At 39.7% G+C, this 19,488-nt stretch overlaps 1 protein-coding gene across 3 annotated transcripts in view; it reads right to left on the bottom strand.

The window, feature by feature from the left end:
• LMO7 (LIM domain 7) overlaps window positions 1-12,706 on the bottom strand; it is a 264,422-nt gene extending 251,716 nt beyond the window's left edge. For all 3 annotated transcript variants that reach the window (XM_036756248.1, XM_036756252.1, XM_036756253.1), the window contains exons 1-2: window positions 12,639-12,706; window positions 11,472-11,542 (exon numbers count right to left, since the gene is read on the bottom strand). In XM_036756248.1, the coding sequence (XP_036612143.1) occupies window positions 11,472-11,540 (69 nt within the window). In that variant the 5' untranslated portion in view covers window positions 11,541-11,542; window positions 12,639-12,706. The remainder of the gene's footprint in view (window positions 1-11,471; window positions 11,543-12,638) is intronic.
• Between the last annotated feature and the right edge of the window lie 6,782 nt (window positions 12,707-19,488).

Here is a 19,488-nt window from a genome sequence, read left to right as displayed (position 1 = left end):
TTAACTATGTACCCTTCAGTATCTACCACAATCCATCGATACAAATTAACCAATAAACTTGGCCATCCAAGATTTAGAGAACTTTGCTCTATTAGACATTTGGCAGTCAGGAAAGCCCTTTCCTAACCTAACTGAGATTTGAGTATTTTTTTAAATTCTCACTGGGTGACTAATTAGACGTATGAAATTGCTCATTTTACACACCACTTAAAGGTCTGCAAAGCATTTTACATATATCATCTCATTAGAGCTTCTCAATACCCAATAGTGCTAGCATCATCTCTATTTTACAGATGAAGAAACTCAGGCATAGAGAGTTGAGATGACTTGCCCAGGGCCATAGACCTCATAAGTACCTGAAAAGTGATTTGAACCCAGGCTTTCCTGATTTCAAGTGCAATGCTCTATCTACCACTCCACATTCAATTGTCCTCTTTGTGCTTAGGTGAAAAACTTAAAAGCCATTAAAGATGCTATCTGCATCCAGAAAGAGAACTGATTAATAGAAGTATGTATAGAATAATTATATATATATATATGTATATATATATACATATATATATATATACTTATTTGTGTCTAATGGTAGCCATCTCTTGGCAGGGGGAGTGAGGGAAAAAAAGAAAAAGAAAGAAAAAAATTTACATGACAACTTTATTATATATTTAAAAAGAATAGCAAGTTGTACATAAGATTTGCAGTTTCAAGTGCTATCGTCATTTTATTACACTATATTATGGAAATGCTTGTTTTATTCCATAAATTAGAAACAATTTTTTTAAAGTTTCCAATAACTTCCTTAGACGGAGAGAATCAGACCAAAACGTTATCATCTTTTCTCACACTTATTGACTCAACAAGTCTTTGGGTTTGACTTGTAAGTCTATGATGTGAAATCATTTTAATTAAAAACATTCTCTAAATATAGACAAATTATTTATCTTTGTAGCCACCGTTCAACAACCCTGATTACTAACAGCAAGTAAGACCTGAAATAGTAAGATGTATGCCTGGTTTACTGTGTTCAACACTGTCACAGAGGATGCCCTGTGCAAGGTCCAAGTAGAATAAGGATTCTCTGTGAATGGAAAGGTTCATTTGCTGTTTGAGGATGGCATTGTGCTGACTGCATCAAGCCCCAGAATATTAATCCTGGATCTCAATGAGAAGGTACTGGATGGAAGAGAGACTAGAAATTCATCCAGTAAAAACCAAATGGATGAAAAAATGAATACTCCCTAAAATAACAGAATAATATCACCTAGAATAATATCTCCTTAGAATATTATGATATTGGATAGACAGTCTGTTATCTATTTTCTCAGTATCTCTATCTAAGATAAACACTGCAGAGAAATAGTAAGGAGTACCTATATCTGACCAGGAAGAAAGTAGGATTACATTTGGGAAGTTGGGCCATACATTTAACAATCTCAAGATATTCTAATGCAAATACTTTTTTTTAACACAATGTGATACTATTACTCTGCACATACTTTGAATTAAGTATTCATCTCCAAATTGTGTTGGGTTTAGAGATAACTACGTAGATTCAGGAATCTTTCTATTCAATGGAACAAAAATCCATTTCCAATTATTTAAACTTGGTTCAAAATCCATGTTTTGAAATGACTTCATTGACAACTTGGACTGAAACAACTAATACTATACCTTCAACAATCCAGTAGTTCATTGATATGAGACATTTCTTCCAATGAGTAGAATCACATATAGAGTCACTGAGACCATACACAAAACTGGACACGCCAGAACTTACACTCACCTAGCCATTGGCTTTCAGAACCCAAGGTGGTCCCCATGCCAATAACAAGGAATATGAATAAGACTTTAATAAATTTCTTCCATTTCGGTTGCTATTCTCTACTAATGAAAACCAACCAGCTATTGGGGAAGGGGGAGGCAAAACCTAGCAGGTTACCCTGAAAAGTATTTGCAGACAGTAGTTCAATCCTAAGTGTTAAGACAGGTCTCCATAACCTACAGTACACAGCACTTACAGGCCATATTCAAATGCCAATATATAAGATAATCTCTAAATTGATCAACTATCATTTCAAAAATAAGACAAAAAATGCTCAATTCAAATAAACTTTTAGTAAACTAAAAATTTTACTTTGTGACTTGCTTGGATTTTTATGACACAATGAAAGATTTGAAAACTAATATAAAAAAACAAATTGTTGTATCTCAATTCACAATGAGGGTCAAATATTTTTCACTTGGAGTACTATCGCATCAGGAGTACAGAAAGATAGTTCAAATCTTACTTGTCTGAGAGTATCAAGGTCAGATTTCTACCTACGTTACAAGGGCACTTCAATAGGAGCATTCAATTTATTTCTAGCAAAGCTTAAGAGGTTAGAAATTCCTCTGTCAAGCACATAAATAAAAGTGACTAAAACAAAAAGAACTGGAAACCACCACTTGCAAAGCTTTTCAAAATGCCTAAATCAATGATCTTGTTGGACACGAACAACCCCGTAAGACAAATAGTAGAACTAATATTATTCTTATTTTACAGATAAACTAAAAGCAGCTTGCTCAAGGACATAGTAAAAGGCAGTGCTATAACTCTAAACCACATCTGCCGGCTTCAAATCCAATGCTCTTTACACAGAAGTGACTCTAATTGTCAATCTATACAAATTTCATATCATGACCAAGGAGTTCACACAATGGGAGATCACTGAATCTAACATCCTGAATTGAGTTGTTCATTGTTTGGGGCTAGAGTGGGGAGGGAAGGCATGAAAGAGAAGACTTTCACCTTATGAAGGAAAAAAACATTGTTTCATACATCAGATATTACTTTCTCTTCCTCCAGAGCACAAATTTTTAAAAGTCACCTGTGACATTCATCATTCTGAAATGGTCTCTTGAGTAATGAATGTTTCCCTGAGCACTGAACATTTCATTTGTTGATTACTTTTTTTTATTTTTCATAATGTTATATCACTGTAACACTATGTACCATTTAACCACGACCAAAGGCTAAGTCATAATCCTAGAATTGAAAAGAACCTCAGAGCTCATCTAATTCAACCTTTACCCAATACTTGAATCCAAGTCCTGTGTAGGCCCAGATTGCCAAAGCATGTTGAATTAACCCCCCCTGAGTTGCATGAAAATCCTACATTTAGAACTGCCAATGAACTTAGAATTCAGCTTTAGCAGACCTAAATATTAACCTAAAGTCCAACCTCATTTTGCAGATGAGGAAACTGAGGCCCAAAGAAGGGAAGTAATAGGTCCAAAGTCTTACAGGTATTAAGTGGCAGAGCGAGGAATGGGCCTACTTTACAGAGCTGTAGTGAGGAGAGCACCATAAAAACACAAAGTCATTTTTTTAAAAAGTTTCTATGGTGCTAAAATAAAATTTATAGTTGGCATTTTCCAAATCAGCACTGTTGTCTAGAGCTCAGATGCATCTTCCAAAGGAAAAACAATATAGAAATCAAGGTTCAGAAATAAAAGTATTGGAACTTCATGACAAGAGCTACAGAAAATTTGAAAAAGCTAAATACCAGCATTAGGGCAGAAGAAAGTACACTAATACTCAACACAGAAGAAAAGCAGATGCCTAGACTGTCCTCAGTTCTATCTACCCCCAAACAAGGAGCTTAGCTTTGGAGAACGTGAAGAAAAACAATCATTCCAAATCAAAGATCTTTAACCTTTTTTGTGTTATGGGGGTCTGGTAAAGCCTACGGACCCTTTTTGAGAATGTCTTTAAACGCACAGATACATAGTATTTACAATTAAATGCATAAATACATAGTATTACAAAGGAAACCAAGGGTATTGAAGTAGCTACCAAAATATTTTAAAGGTACAAGGTTCACAGGTGTTGCACATTGTACATAGATTCAGACATTTTTGAGTGAATTAATCAGTTATGATGATTTTTTCCTTCTTTTGCTTGTCTATAAAAAAGGTTGGTTGTTATATAGGATAATTCTCTGGGAGACGGTGGAAGTAGGAAAGGGGGGGAAACTATGGTAATGCACAAAAAAGATTTTAAAATCATTCAAAAAATAAAAATTAAGGGGGGGCGGAGCCAAGATGGCGGCTGGTAAGCACGGACTAGAGTGAGCTCCGTACCCGAGTCCCTCCAAAAACCTATAAAAATGGCTCTGAACCAATTCTAGAACGGCAGAACCCACAGAACAGCAGAGGGAAGCAGGGCTCCAGCCCAGGACAGCCCGGATGGTCTCTAGGTGAGCTCTATTCCACACGGAGCTGGGAGCTGGGAACGGAGTGGAGCAGAGCCCAGCCTGAGCGGCGTGGACGATCCGGACCAGAAACCGGGCGGAGGGGGCCCTAGCGCCCTGAATACGTGAGCAGTTACCAGACCCCTCGACCCACAAACACCAAAGACTGCGGAGAAGGTTAGTGGGAAAAGCTGCGGGAGTGGAAGGAGTTCGCGGTTCGGCTTCCAGCCCCGGGGGCAGCGGAGGTGGGGCAGCTACAGCTGTTGTTACTTCCCGCTCCAGGCCCACCTGGTGGGGGGAATTAAGTGGCGGATCACAGCAGGGGTGCACAGCCTGCCGAAGATATGAGCCCAGTCTGGACTGGGGGGTCCTTGGGGAAGGAGGAGTGCGGCTCTGACAGAGCTGGCACCTCCCCCCCAAACGTAGAACATAGAACTCTGTAATCTACAAGCAGTCATACCCCACTGAAAAACTCAAGGGTCAAGTTAGTTGGTTGGGAATATGGCCAGGACGCGAAAACGCGCCCAGATTCAGTCTCAGACTTTGGATTCTTTCTTTGGTGACAAAGAAGACCAAAACATACAGCCTAAAGAAGACAGCAAAGTCATAGAGCCTACAACCAAAGCCTCCAAGAAAAACATGAACTGGCCCCAGACCATAGAAGAACTCAAAAAGGATTTGGAAAAGCAAGTTAGAGAAGTAGAGGAAAAATTGGGAAGAGAAATAAGAAGGATGCGAGAAAACCATGAAAAACAAGTCAATGACTTGCTAAAGGAGACCCAAAAAAATACTGAAAAATACACTGAAGAAAACAACACCTTACAAAATAGACTAACTCAAATGGCAAAAGAGCTCCAAAAAGCCAATGAGGAGAAGAATTCCTTGAAAGGCAGAATTAGCCAAATGGAAAAGGAGGTCCAAAAGACCACTGAAGAAAATACTACTTTAAAAATTAGATTGGAGCAAGTGGAAGCTAGTGACTTTATGAGAAATCAGGATATTATAAAACAGAACCAGAGGAATGAAAAAATGGAAGACAATGTGAAATATCTCCTTGGAAAAACCACTGACCTGGAAAATAGATCCAGGAGAGATAATTTAAAAATTATTAGACTACCTGAAAGCCATGATCAAAAAAAGAGCCTAGATACCATCTTTCAAGAAATTATCAAGGAGAACTGCCCTGATATTCTAGAGCCACAGGGCAAAATAGAAATTGAAAGAATCCATCGATCGCCTCCGCAAATAGATCCCAAAAAGAAATCTCCTAGGAATATTGTTGCCAAATTCCAGAGCTCCCAGATCAAGGAGAAAATACTGCAAGCAGCCAGAAAGAAACAATTTGAATATTGTGGAAACCCAATCAGAATAACCCAAGACCTGGCAGCTTCTACATTAAGAGATCGAAGGGCTTGGAATACGATATTCCGGAGGTCAATGGAGCTAGGATTAAAACCTAGAATCACCTACCCAGCAAAACTGAGTATCATGTTCCAAGGCAAAATATGGACTTTCAATAAAATGGAGAACTTTCAAGCTTTCTCAGTGAAAAGACCAGAACTGAATAGAAAATTTGACTTTCAAACACAAGAATCAAGAGAAGCATGAAAAGGTAATCAAGAAACGGAAATTGCAAGGGACTTACTAAAGTTGAACTGTTTTGTTTACATTCCTACATGGAAAGATGATGAGTATGATTCATGAGACCTCAGTATTAGGGTAGTTGAAGGGAATATGCATATATATATATGCATATATATGTTTATGTATATATATAAGTGAATGTGTATGTATGCATGTATCTATGTGTATATGTATGTATGTGTATGTATGTGTATATATATATATATATATATGTAAAAGAAAGAGAGCAGACACAGGGTGAGTTGAGGATGAAGGGAAGATAGCTAAAAGAAATAAAATGAAATTAAGGGATGAGAGAGTAACTTACTGAGAGAGGGAGATAGGGAGAGATAGAATGGGGTGGATTATCTCCCATAAAGGTGGCAAGAGGAAGCAGTAATGTGGGAGGAGGCGAGAGGGCAGGTGAGGGGGGAATGAGTGAACCTTGCTCTCATCAGATTTGGCCTGAGGGGGAATACCATACATACTCAGTTGGGTATCTTACCCCACAGGAAAGAAGAGGGAGGAAGATAAAAAAAAAAAATAAAAGGCAGGGGGATGATGGAGTGGAGGGCAGATGGGGGTGGAGGGAATCAAAACAAACACTTTGGAAAGGGGACAGGGTCAAGGAAGAAAAATCAATAAAGCGGGATGGGTTGGGAAGGAGCAAAATGTAGTTAACCTTTCACAACATGAATAGTGTGGAAGGGTTATACATAATAATACATGTGTGGCCTAGGTTGAATTGCTCAACTTCTTAGGGAGGGTGGGTGGGAAGGGAAGAGGGAAGGGAATTTGGAACTCAAAGTTTTAAAATCAGATGTTCAAAAACAAAAAAACTTTTTGTATGCAACTAAAAAATAAGATACACAGGCAATGGGGCATAGAAATTTATCTTGCCCTACAAGAAAGGAAGGGAAAAGGGGATGAGAGGGGAGGGGGGTGATAGAGGGGAGGGCTGACTGGGGAACAGGGCAACCAGAATATACGCCATCTTGGAGTGGGGGGGGAGGGCAGAAATGGGGAGAAAATTTGTAATTCAAACTGTTGTGAAAATCAATGCTGAAAACCAAATATGTTAAATAAATAAATTGCATTAATAAAAAAAAAATAAAAAAAATAAAAATAAAAATTAAGTTAAAAAAACAACTTCTAACAATCCCTGCTCTTAGTGGCCATAGCCCTATGCTAGAACTAACAACAGATATACATAGAAAGACAGATAGAGAGATCTGACACAATTAAATACCACCTGGGATACAGGAAGCCAACTTTATAGTTCATTGATCCCAACTGCTAGTACACATGCTCCAAAACTGCCTTGTATTTCACTATTTTGTACATGTTTGTATTTATTCATTTTATGTTTATGCTACATCTATTTCATATGTATTTGTTGTCTCTTAGCTATTATAATATAAGCTTCTTGGGAGTAGGAATTGTTTCATTTTTTTGTATTTATGTCCCCAGCACTTCATACAGTGTATGGTCACATGTTCCCTTTGATTGAATGATTCATGCTTGGAGAAAATTTAATGCTTAAAAGACAGAGTTAAGTCACAAGCCAAAACCTAGTACAATCTTATAAAAAGAGGACAAGAGGACAGAGCCAACAGGCCTCAGTATAGGGACATGTTTTCTTACTGGTAGCATTTAGAAAAGGAGGTCATACTAGAGTCAGTAAAGTTAGGGGCCAAAAATGGGGATGGAAAAAATTACAACCCAAGGGACAGAAAAGAGAGGTAATAGGGAAATTGCTTGATACAATAAGCTAGTTCCACAATTCCCATTTCCCCTCCCCCATATTCTTCCCCACTTGAATGGCAGCACATCTTACTATATACATATATATGTCAATGTATATGTGTGCATGTATATATATGTACATATATATGTATGTGTGTATATATACACATGTATGTACTTTTTTAAAAATTTATAGAATAAATCAACATTTCCACAACAAAGTATTATTTCTTTTTAAAAAAAAAAAGATGATTGCACCATGAAACTGCAAATCTATCATATACAACTATATAATAAAGTTATCATGTAAATTTCTTTCCCCCCCACCATAGCTACCATAGACACAAATAGGTATATGTGTGTGTATATACATATATTATTCTATATATAATTCTATTTATCAGTTCTTTCTCTGGATGCAGATAATTTATTAATTAATGACTATTTTCCCCCATGTGTTTGGCACAACAAACTCAGTTTTTCAAGTCCAATATTTTTTTTTTAATTTGTTCATTGAAGACTCAAAGTGTTTAATGCTCACAAAACACAAACCTAAGAGACAGAGATTTGAAAAGGGGGTACAGAGAATAAAGGTAATAAGGGTGAGGAGAGAACCAGAATTCAAGAGTGCAAATTATTTTCAAATACTTCATCTTTTACTCCATGACCTTGTTAAAATCCAGGTTCTCAAGGACACTTCTGTTCTTTCTAATCACTTATAGTATACTTGGTTTTAAAATTAAAATTGTTAAGTCATAAACTAGCTCTACTACATTTTTAATATTACAAGCTACATTTTAAGTCATACTGTTTTCAGATTTTGAAAAATATGATATAATCTCCCTATATCCATTACAGAGGTGAGGGGCTATACGTGTGGAATATTGCCTATAGCATTAGACGTTGCTCATATGTTTGTAGTTTTGATGAACTGCTGTCCACTGCTCTACCACCACCCCTCCCCATCTTTTTAATAATTTTGTTACAAAGGATGACTCATTGGGTAGGGGAGAGGGAAGGTATGAAATGTGATATAAAAACAAAAGGCATTAATAAAAAATATCTAAGATAGCTCCTACTGGGCCAGGAGCCACCAAAATCAAACCAACCACAAACTTGTGCATTCTGAAATCTTGATATGAATAGTATTTAACCTCACACTCTATTTTATGTGTCTCCCCACCACCACCACCGCCAAAAAAATAATAATTTGGTTCCATCAAGGTACTCACAAGTATGTAAGATCAGAAAGAGAAAGAAAAAAAATTAAACAGTGCTAGGAGTCAATAGTATTCTTAGCACCTTCAAGGTCACTAGAACCAATTATATTTGAATATTCAAAAGGACAGAGAGAAGTAGAATAGAAGGCGGCAAAATTAAAGCCTTTGTTTTATATCTCTAATTTGTCTGCAGGTGAGAGATGGGGGCGGGGGGGAGGGGCAGAAAGAAAAGAGGCAAATGCCTCAACAAGTACAACACAAAATTAAAAAACAATCTTTCCTTTTTCCACCTACCTCAAAAAGTCAAGAAAATGTGAAAGCCAAAAGAGGTTTTATCTTTATGGCTTATTATTTATAAGGTTCCAGTTGAGTTATAAAGGAGTTGATACCATGCAAAGAACCCAAGTTATTCTTCCAAATCCATTGTCCTTTTTTTAAGAGAATAAAAGATATTAAAATTTGCCTTAAATTTTTCTTAACATGACAGCCACAAAGATAAGGTTATAAATTCAAGGTTACAAAATCTGAACAGTGAATATATTCTATCATTTTCAATACATATAATTCATAGAATTAAAAATATTCACACAAGCAACACTTCTCCCTTTGTGCAGCTGCTGGTAGTTTAAAGGGATCGCTTATTTTTAATTATGTCGGCTAGTTATATTAAATTGATACATCCTTTGGAAAAAATTAGAGTTTTCTGGTTAGACTCTAGCATAGTAATTTTCCTCAAAAAATTATAATCTTGAATTTTAAAATATTTTTATTGGAAATTTCAAGATCATCAAAGATCTTTAACTTGGAGGAGAGAGGAGAGGAAAAGTTTGCACATTTAAAATAATTATACAACAAAAATATACATTCCTTCATTGAGATTATTTCATGGAAGATCGTAAAATGTAGTTTTCATTAAGTTCATGAGAAAATTGCAATATTTATTGAGCTTCTAGTTCAAAGAAGCCAGAACACACACACACACACACACACACACACACACACACACACAGGAAGTCAAACATATTTATAATTATTCTAAAGAAAAGAGAAGCACTAAGTCCCACATACAAATACCATAAATACTCTTTTAGAAACTGTAAAATGTCCAATATAAACAGCCAAAAAAACCCATTCTTTCTGATCTCCTACACACACACACACACACACACACACACACACACGCACACTTCCTTTTCTAAGATACCCAGGACAATGTCTCAGAAAAATGATACATGGAAAATTACTTTTGCAGTACATACTTAAAAACATAGACAGAGAAAAGTAATTTTCTTTTAAGCAAATGGGGGAGGGAGATCCTTTATTCTCATTTCATTTCAATAGCCTCTATGTTATTGTCTTACCCTACTCAAGCCTTCCACATGCTTTTTAAAAATATGGGGAAAAAATTCACCTTCAGGCTAAGGGATCAAATGTCTGTCCAAGGGGATGCTTAGTAAATAAATCTGCGAGGAAAAAGAAATTAATCTAATACCTGTTTATTTGCCTGCTAAAACTTACAACTTTTTTAAAACTGCATTTTATGTGGTAGTCTTCAAAAATTCATTCCAAAGAAAATCACCTTTCAATAAATTAGCAAGGCATAAAAGTTAGTTCCAAATCCCAAAATTACCACTGTATAAGACAATATTACAATAAGCCATTTTTGTGATTATATGTACATAATATATACATTATATGAGTGTGTATGTATACTATTTCATGATACAGTCTAGCACACTTGCTGAGAAAACTTTTTCCCCATCAGTGTTCTTTATCCACAAGCCGCCAAGAATCATCGTAAAAACCTATTCAGGGACAAACTCAACCCAAAGTGTAGAAGTAAAGGCACAGAAAGAAAAATTTGAAAGACCTCACATTTCTTTAAAAAAAGAAATTAGGGAATGGAAGACTACAAGAAGATGGTGTCTCTAAGGCACAGTGAAAACAGAGAACCCCTGTGCTGTACTAGAAGCCCAGGAATACTGTGGTAGTCTTCATTAATGGGAATTAAAACTCCCCTAGAGATCATCTCCTAAATCTCATCAGCAAGCTTACTGCCTTAGTATTTACTCATCCATTCTCTGTCCCTTCCTCGACTCCCTTTCCCACTTCTGTCTCATGCCCCATCCCTTTCCACACAGACACATATACATAGACAAACCTGGTTCCGTTGGTATTTACAGCATCTTAGTCACATATGAACAAAAGGAATATAACTTTTTCCCATTTCCTCCCTTTTGGTTTAGTGCAGAGATTCCAACAGACCATTACATTCTCTGGATTGTGCCCCAGATAGGATCAAGGGAGACAACTGATCCTGGTATAGTCCGCATGGATCTGGACACCTGATACGGTGATGGACAAACTACCACCTATTTCACTCTGCACCTTAAGAATAATTTAAAGAATAGAAAGAGAGACTTGCAGGGGAAGAGGGAACTAAAACAGAGACTCGAACTGTTAAAAGTTCTACCCTCTAACTACCCGCTTCTGAACCGATTGTCTCCCACCACCTAGCAAAGACGAAGGGTCGTTAAGAATAAGGTGGTCTTGATTTGGCAGTTTGGGTTTTAAACGCCACCCTTAAGACCTCTGTAAAGCCACCAAATCATGAAGGGGGAAGTAAAAAGGGGGGGGGGAATGCACTCACCTCCACCCATCTCTGAGCTTCAGCGAATGCTACATCACAGTTGGACTCCGCATCCTCTCTCCCTTCCATGACTAGAGGAAGAGGGGAGGGAAAAAAGAAAGAGAAAGAAATGGGTGGGTGGCCGAGGAGGGGCGGGATGGGGGGGGGGGGGGTCAGCACAACTTTACGAGGCTGCTCTGGGGCTGGGACTGGGGACCAAGAGGCAGTGCGGCTTGTCACTCCGCTCTGCCTTTTAATGCTCCCTGTCCCTGTTCCCTTTGTTGCTCTCTGGAGTTTGTTAATGCCCCGAAACCACAAGAATTTGAAGAAGCTGCTTTCTATAAAGCCCTGAAAACGAACCAGGGTCCGCAGGGACCAGGGCAGTCAAAGAGGAGGAGAAAGATGGGAGGCGGAGAGGGAGGGGGGCCCTACGGGGGAGGAGGAAGGGGAGAAGAGGGAGGAGAGAGACAGAGGGGTTGTAAACAGCCCCAAGAACTGTTTGAACTTCAAAAGCAGCTCCCCTCCTCTACGGTCCCGTTCCCTCCCCCGGAATCACCACAGTTTCCCTGGCCGAGGCGGGGTGGCTGTGGCGTCTATCGCCCCGTCGCAGCTGCTTTCAAGCCTGGGGCCATGTGGAGCAGCCGCTTCCGCCCGCCCGCCGCCTCCTCCTCGGGTTGTTCCCTGGGCATTTGGCCGTGCCAGCCCTTGTGGTTTAGACTGTCTGGGCCGTAGGATGCCAAATCCCGTCGGAGGGCAAGCCCCGGGTGGAAGCGCAGCCCGCCACCCCGGGGAACCTGAGCCTTGGCAGCTCAGGGGAAGGCGATGCTCGGGGGAGCTGGAGAAAGAGCCCTAGGAGCTCAACTCAGCTGTCCCGTCCTGCGCCGTTCAGTCCCGTCCCCTCCCTCCAGGGTTCTCTTTTTCCTATCCCTCCCGGAGCAGAGCTTCATTCCCTTCCCGGATCCCCTGGAAACGGAGTCCTCAGAGCTCACGGCTGCAGGGCCAGTGCCTGACATACCAGGAATAGCTCAACACAATTGCATCCTTCCCAGCCAAGAAACTTCCCCCTCTTGGGTGCCCTGGCCGCGGAAACGCAGCCGCCCAGCTGAGGCCAGCCCAGCCAGGAGCCGCTCCAAGATCGGCCAGCCTGGCCCCCTCCACTATCTGGGCTCCCGAGCCAGCCCCCTTTACCTGTAACCTGGGATCCTGCACTCCAGCCTTGGGCTACTCTTCCCGGCACCCTCCCCGAGCCGCCTAGGAGCTGTGAGAGGAGCTCCTCGCCCTCCCACCAGGTGCTCTACCCCCGCCCCGCCCCGCTCCGCCCCCAACCCGAGTCCCAGCCCCAGACCCAGCCCTCTCTCTCCTCCCCCCGAGACTCCCTCCCTGCTAGGGGACTCCTGGCGGCAGGTGAGGGTAGCGTTCTTCAGCATCGGAACCCAAACTACCATCCTCACCAAAGGGCCCCTCCTCCTCCCTTTCTCGTTCCTCTCCCTCCTTCTTCCACCTTTCCTACAGGTGAGTGAGGGTCACCTGCAGCTCGCACCCGCAGCCCACTCACTTTCCGTGCACCCAAATAACTTTAAGCTGAGGAGCGGGCGAAAGAAGCCTACCCTCTTCGCCTTCCCCCTCCCTTCCAGTGTGAATTTTCCCAAGGCAGTGAGGAACGTCTTTAAGGTCAGCTCCTGCACACACTAGGGTTGATCGAAACTTGCCAGGTGAAGAGGTTGGTCTCTCTTGTTTACCTGCACGCCACTGGGTATCTCCGTTTGGGGCGGGGGGAGGTAGTCCGCTCAGGCAGCATCCTGTAAGCCCTGTTCCAAGAGCAGCTATGGAGACAGCTGTTTGAGGAACAGCATCAATCTTTTGTCAAAACTGCCTGAGAAACCTTTGAATTCCTTCAGTGAATACCATTCCCGCCTCTTCAAAGCCCCTTGCTTCAAGGTCTTTCCTTTCTGTGACCTAACCTCTGGAAGAAGACCGGCCAATGCTTTACCCCGTAAAGAAAGCAGGCCTTTAGTTCCCTCAAAAAAAAAGAAAAATCACCACCTCCACCGCCCTATGTGATTAAGCATTTAGGTGACTTGAAATCGAGTTCTAGGCGATAATGTTCTTTGGCCCTCCTTCAGTGAATCTCTGTAATCCGATCCAACATGCCTATTTCATACCTTTCCCCCTCACCTTGAGTAAAATTATTCAGGCTAAAAAGATATGTCATGAGACCAGCCTTCTTCTGTCAAGTACATCTGCTCAAAACAGTCTCCACAAAGGGAAGAATGAAAGAAATCCTTCATCAGGGATCTACTCAATGGACTAGAGGTCCTCCTGTTGGTCTTTTAATATTTCTTGACTATCAGTGCAGCAATCGGTCTATCCAGTCTATCTTTCCCCTCTCCTTGGCAACAAGAATGGTCTTTCCATACATTACAGTCATACATGTTCTCAAGGATGTTCATACCATTTGCACTCACGTCAAGGTTGACAAAATGCAGGGTGTAACTTGACTTACCCCCAAAATGGGTCTCTTTGAGTTGTCCAAAATTTTGATTCTTCAGAGGTGGAGGTGTTCCATGGTTCACTGCCTTCATTGAAAGAATATTGGTGTTAAAAAGATAAGCTTTTAACACATAATTTCTGAAAGGAAATCCAGTCTGCTCTCTCCCTCCAACTAAAATAGGTCCAAAAATTACCCAGCTCCAATGCCTATCCAAGATAAATGTAATAGGGAGGTTAGGAACCTATAGTTTGTTGACCACCTCAGTTCTATGCCTCTTGTCAGACCTGCTCATGATTCAGAAAGTCAAAGAGATCCAAGGGGAGTCAAGGGTATGTGATATACTACTCAGCAACAAGACACTTAAACATCAAAAGGAAAAGCACTGATCCTAGAAGCCTTGGTCTTCTTCTGAGTCTGTGACAGGTACTGAAAGGAGAAGCCAACACCCACATCTAAAGTTCCTAAGTGAAAAATAAGAGAAGCGCTTCTAAGTACTTCATCTAGCAGCTCTACTGAGGTTTGAGTTAAACATCAGGTCAATCAATGGGAATGGTTCAGAACTGTATTATATAATATATACCACTATTACATGTTATATTATAATTTATATATTATAATATTATATATTATATTTCCAGTATTCCTTTGCCAACTCAAAAGAATGTTCAGGATGAGGGCTAAACCAATTGAAATGTCTTTCTTAGAACTCCTGGGTTTAGGGTAACCTATGTAACACCTGGAAGAAGCCAGAATCTAGGAGAAGTTGCAGGCACATAGCTATGAGTTAGATGTCATATTATAGAGTATTTATTCCTTGGGATTCTTTGCCCAAAAAAATAGTAAGACACTATATTTAGTGTCAAATTTTCCAATTTCTCTAGAGAGCTGACCCCAAGGTCACATGACTAGGGTTTGTTGAAATGAAGCAAATTCAACATTTCTTCATAGAGGGGGCCTCTGATCTAATTCTGATTGGGTTAATCCACATTCACTGCACTCCTTAGACTAATCAGACAGTGTAGCTGTGAAAAGAGAGACAGAGCTGGGGAATGGAAGGCCATAGACTCTCTGAGAAACATAGGAATTTTCTGCTTCCCTAGTATTTGCCAACAGTGGGATGGAATACATAATCACCCCTACTGAGTTCGGGACTTGCCCAGTACCTGATCCTCCTAGATCAGAGGTTCTTAACCATTTTTGTGTACCATTTTTTTATGGGGATATACTTGAGCTAGAAGGTTTCCAATATTGTTATCCAGGAGCCCTCATCCTGTGTGCTTCCCATTAAGAATTAGCCAGACAATTTGCCTTTAGCAAAGGGTATTTATCAAATTAGTATACTGAGAACAAAAGCATTTCCCCTAAAATATAGGGGCACTCTCTCACCAATGCACATAAATTTATTGGAAAAGTAAACTGAAACTTATAGAGCTCATGTAGCCGAAAGGTAAAATGACAGTTCTTGGGTACCTTTTGTCCCTTTAAGGAATCCTCATGAAGTTTTCCCTGGGTGTAGTTCTCTACTGGGCTCCAAAGGTCAGTGGCTTTGTGGAATCTTCGAACTGCCTTTCCTCAGTGATTCTTGTTTGTCTTCGGTGTGTCTGTCTGCTCTCCTTGAAGCTGTTGGGGAGGTGGAAAGAGGCAATGGTACCAGCTCTAAAGGACATTCATAACAACACTAATGAAGTGGGAGAGAAAAAGAAAAAACTCAATCTTCCTCCAAAAGGAAATTCTCTAAACCACCAATCATTTAGTTGACTACTCTTGGAATCTCCTTCTGGAATGTTCAATCTTGAACTGGCTTGATGTAACATACCTAGTCCCAGAAGAATGTCTGATTTTTCTACCAATCCCAATAAATTTCCTGCGTGGTATTCATCTGATTTTATCTAGTGATCAAAGTACTTCACTCTTTCTAAAATGATTAAGGACTTATTCAAACAAACTTTACATTTTTGATTGCTTCATTTGAGAAGTTTGGGCAGTCTGTGTTTAATTGGGGTGGCATGTACCTCTGTGTGCATAAAGACATCCACATTCAATGGGTTGCCAATCTAGTCGCATGTTTAGATCAGGGCAACGAACAGATGCTTCTGTTTGTAGATGGCATTGTGCTGGATGTACTGATCCTAGAATAATGCAGGGCTTAGTGAGATTCAGAGATATTCAAAGAAAAATTGGCCTAAAAAATGACAGTAAATATTAGAACAGGAATACTAATACAAAGTTGATGAAGCTATGAACTGACCCAACTGTTCTGAAGATATATTTGGAATCATGCAAAAAAGTGACTTAAGTATCCATACCCTTTGATCCAGTAACTGTACCACAGAATGTCTCAAAGAAGTCAAAAACAGAAATAGAGATCTAATATATATCTAGATAATCATAGTGACACTCTCTGTGATTACGAATAATTGGAAAAAAATAGGTGCCCATTGATTCAGGAATGATTGTAAAAAATGTTTTCTAAACAGAATATTATTATATATTTAAGAAATTATTAATAGGAGTTCAGAGAAATTTGGGGAGATTTGTGTAAACTGATGCAGAGTAAAATAAATAGAACAATATACACAATGACTACAACAATGTAAATTAAAAGATCATTAAAAGGAAGTTGAACTCTGGGTAATTAATTGCCCCTTAAAATAATCAGATTGGCAGCCAGGTGTCAAAATGGATTGAACACTGGGCCTGGAATCAGGAAGACCTCAGTTCAAATATGGTCTCAAATATGTATTTACTAGCTACATAACCCCAGTAAAGTAATTTAAACTCTGCCTGCCTCAGTTTCCTCAACTGAAAAATGGGAATAATACTGTATTTCACCACATAATCATTGCCACCACATAATCGTTTGTAGCGCCAGTGCAATACTCAGAGCACCATTGGCAGCTATGAATATGCCGGCATAGTTCTGAATTACAAAATATAACAGACTCTCTTCATTGAATGTAGAACCAAAACATTTATTCAAACACCAGAAAGCCAAATCCCAACACCAGAAAGCCAAACCCATCATAGCAACAGAGAAATGTATGCACATTATCAATTGGGGGCGGGGTGGGGCGGGCACTGCCATCCCCAAGCCACCCTTCTGTTAGGGCCTTCCCACAAACAAACACCCTCAAGCAAAATCACTCTCTGGCTCTTACTCAGGCTAACTGCTGCTGCTCTGACTGCCTCCTCTCTCTCCAAGCTGTGACTCCCACCATCTCTCCCAGCTCTGACCAACTTCCTCTCACTCTGTTCTACCCTTCCTGCTCCACCCATTCAACAAGCTTCTCCCACCACAGGCTTCATGTGACTCAAACTCCTGTGACTTAGGCTTCCGTGTAACTTAGGCAGGTCCCATGGGCCTATTAACTGATGGGAAAGATTTTCCCATGGCATTAACAATACATTCAATACGTTAACAATACATCGTCACACCCTGTGTTTTTTGTTGGGCTTTTTTTTTAAGTCTAAAAATTTGTTTATAACCTTTCATCGCATAATCATCACATGGTATAATTCTGTTTGTCAAGCCACTTAAAAGGTAAATAGAGCAGCAATGTATTCACCAATGCCAAATGGATAGGCATTTATCTCTCCAAGCCAGGACCCTAGAATCCTCAGCCCATGTCAGTATATCTCTGACCCAATCAACCCAATGAAGAGCCGTAGGCACAAGGGTAGCAGGTGGGTAGGGGAAGCTGCCATGAGTAAGTCACATTTTAACATATATTCATAGGTATTCCATGCATCCTAATCTTGCACCAAAGATGGTTTAGTAATAAATGATGTTTAAGTAATACCAGCACAATTTTTTAAAAAACTTCACATAATGGTTGCACCCCACTTTTTTGCAAAAATTGCCGTAAAATCTGCAATGACTATGTAGTGGAATACAGCAATAGCACCTACTTCTAAGGGTTATTGTGAGGATCAAATGAGATAATATTTAGCACAGTGATAACAGTTTTAGCACTGGGCCTGATACATAGTAGTCACTTTATAAATACTTATTCCATTCCATTCCTATTCCTTATTGAAAAACAAAAGAAAATCCTAAACAACACACAATGAAATATACCTCTGTCCTCACAAAAGAGAGTTAGGGAACTCCTAGGGGAAAATATTATATACATTCAGATGAGAGGAAAGGATTTTTTTCCAAAAGTAATTGTGATGTAAAAACAAAAGGCAAAGCACTAATAAAATGTATTTTAATTAAAATATTTTTACCAGAGATTGCCTTAGAAATCCTCACATGAAAAAACAAGTCGATTAAGACATAACCCAATAAGATCTTCAAGGTAGTGGCACAAATATGAAACTTGCCTTAACTATACTCTTTTACCTGCTTAAGTCGTTTACCCTCCTTGAAATCCAAAATTGGTATGAGGTGTGCATTTACAAATCAAAAGGCACAAATCTAGTATGTTGCCTTGGTTCTTAGGAGTGTCCTCTCAAAGAAAAATTTACTTCTGTAGGGCGAAAGAAAAATCTTGAGTCACACTTTCAACATCTTTACGGAGAGTAACTAGGGTATATCCCTGACTACAGCTCCTCATCTTAGAGGTACCTCTCATGCCAGAATTCTGTTTTGCTACACTTACACAACACCTTTCCTTAATTAATAGTAAGAACTACTTTTGGAAAGAAGGCAAAAACACATCAAATATAATAATAAAGTCCTGATCATCCCATCCCTGACCACAAAAACACACACCTCGGTTATCATAATTAAAGGTGTAGGTTACTACCAGCCCTGACACAGTGAAGTTCAAGTAGGAGGGCTCCACCTTATATTCGGGAATGGAAGCCAGAACTGAAGTCACAGAATAACCAGAAGATAATTGGAGGATTGGGGGAGGGGGAAGGGATGAGAATGGAAAGATAATTAAAAGGGGAAAAAAATATGAAAGTCCTGTTATGTCATCTCTCCAACAGGTAAGAAAATATGGAGAAAGGTCATGCATTGGGGTGGTAAGAGAATGCAACCTTCTCACTAAATTTAGGGAGATTTAGGAGTGTATGGTTTTGTGTGTGTGTGTGTGTGTGTGTGTGTGTGTGTGTGTGTGTGTGTGTGTGTGTGTGTTCAATTTCTGATGCTGCCCTGTTGGCAAAATTGTTGAGGGAAGAGGTGGGGATGAGAAACATGCTGTCCCTATCAATCCTTCACCTGTTTGCACAGACAGCTAATTAAAAGATTAGGCTGTGATGGCAACTTGTAATACACGTGCCTAAACCCATCATTTCCAGAGCCAGTTCAGTTATTTTCTTCCTCTACTTTCAAGTTCTTCTGGTATTCATTTCTATTTAAGGGGTTTCTTACCATTTGGCTTAAAGTTATTTGGCATGAAATTATAAACTTTTTTATTTTATGTTTTTCTTCTTTTGTTTAAGATGCTGCATTCTTGAAGGAACTGCAAAATTACATAACTTGGGGCTAGAACAGCATAAACAAAGAGTCTTCCTAAAATTATCTTTTAAACAAATTTGCCTCCAAATTGCATTTATAGTAAAAATAACCAAAAATAAGCACAACCTTTTTTGTTC

The sequence above is a fragment of the Trichosurus vulpecula genome, chromosome 4 (genome assembly GCF_011100635.1).
Source record: "Trichosurus vulpecula isolate mTriVul1 chromosome 4, mTriVul1.pri, whole genome shotgun sequence".
Taxonomy (NCBI): Eukaryota; Metazoa; Chordata; class Mammalia; order Diprotodontia; family Phalangeridae; genus Trichosurus; species Trichosurus vulpecula.
The sequence above is the reverse complement of the archived record's forward strand: the minus strand, read 5'-3'. Positions and strand labels throughout refer to the sequence as shown.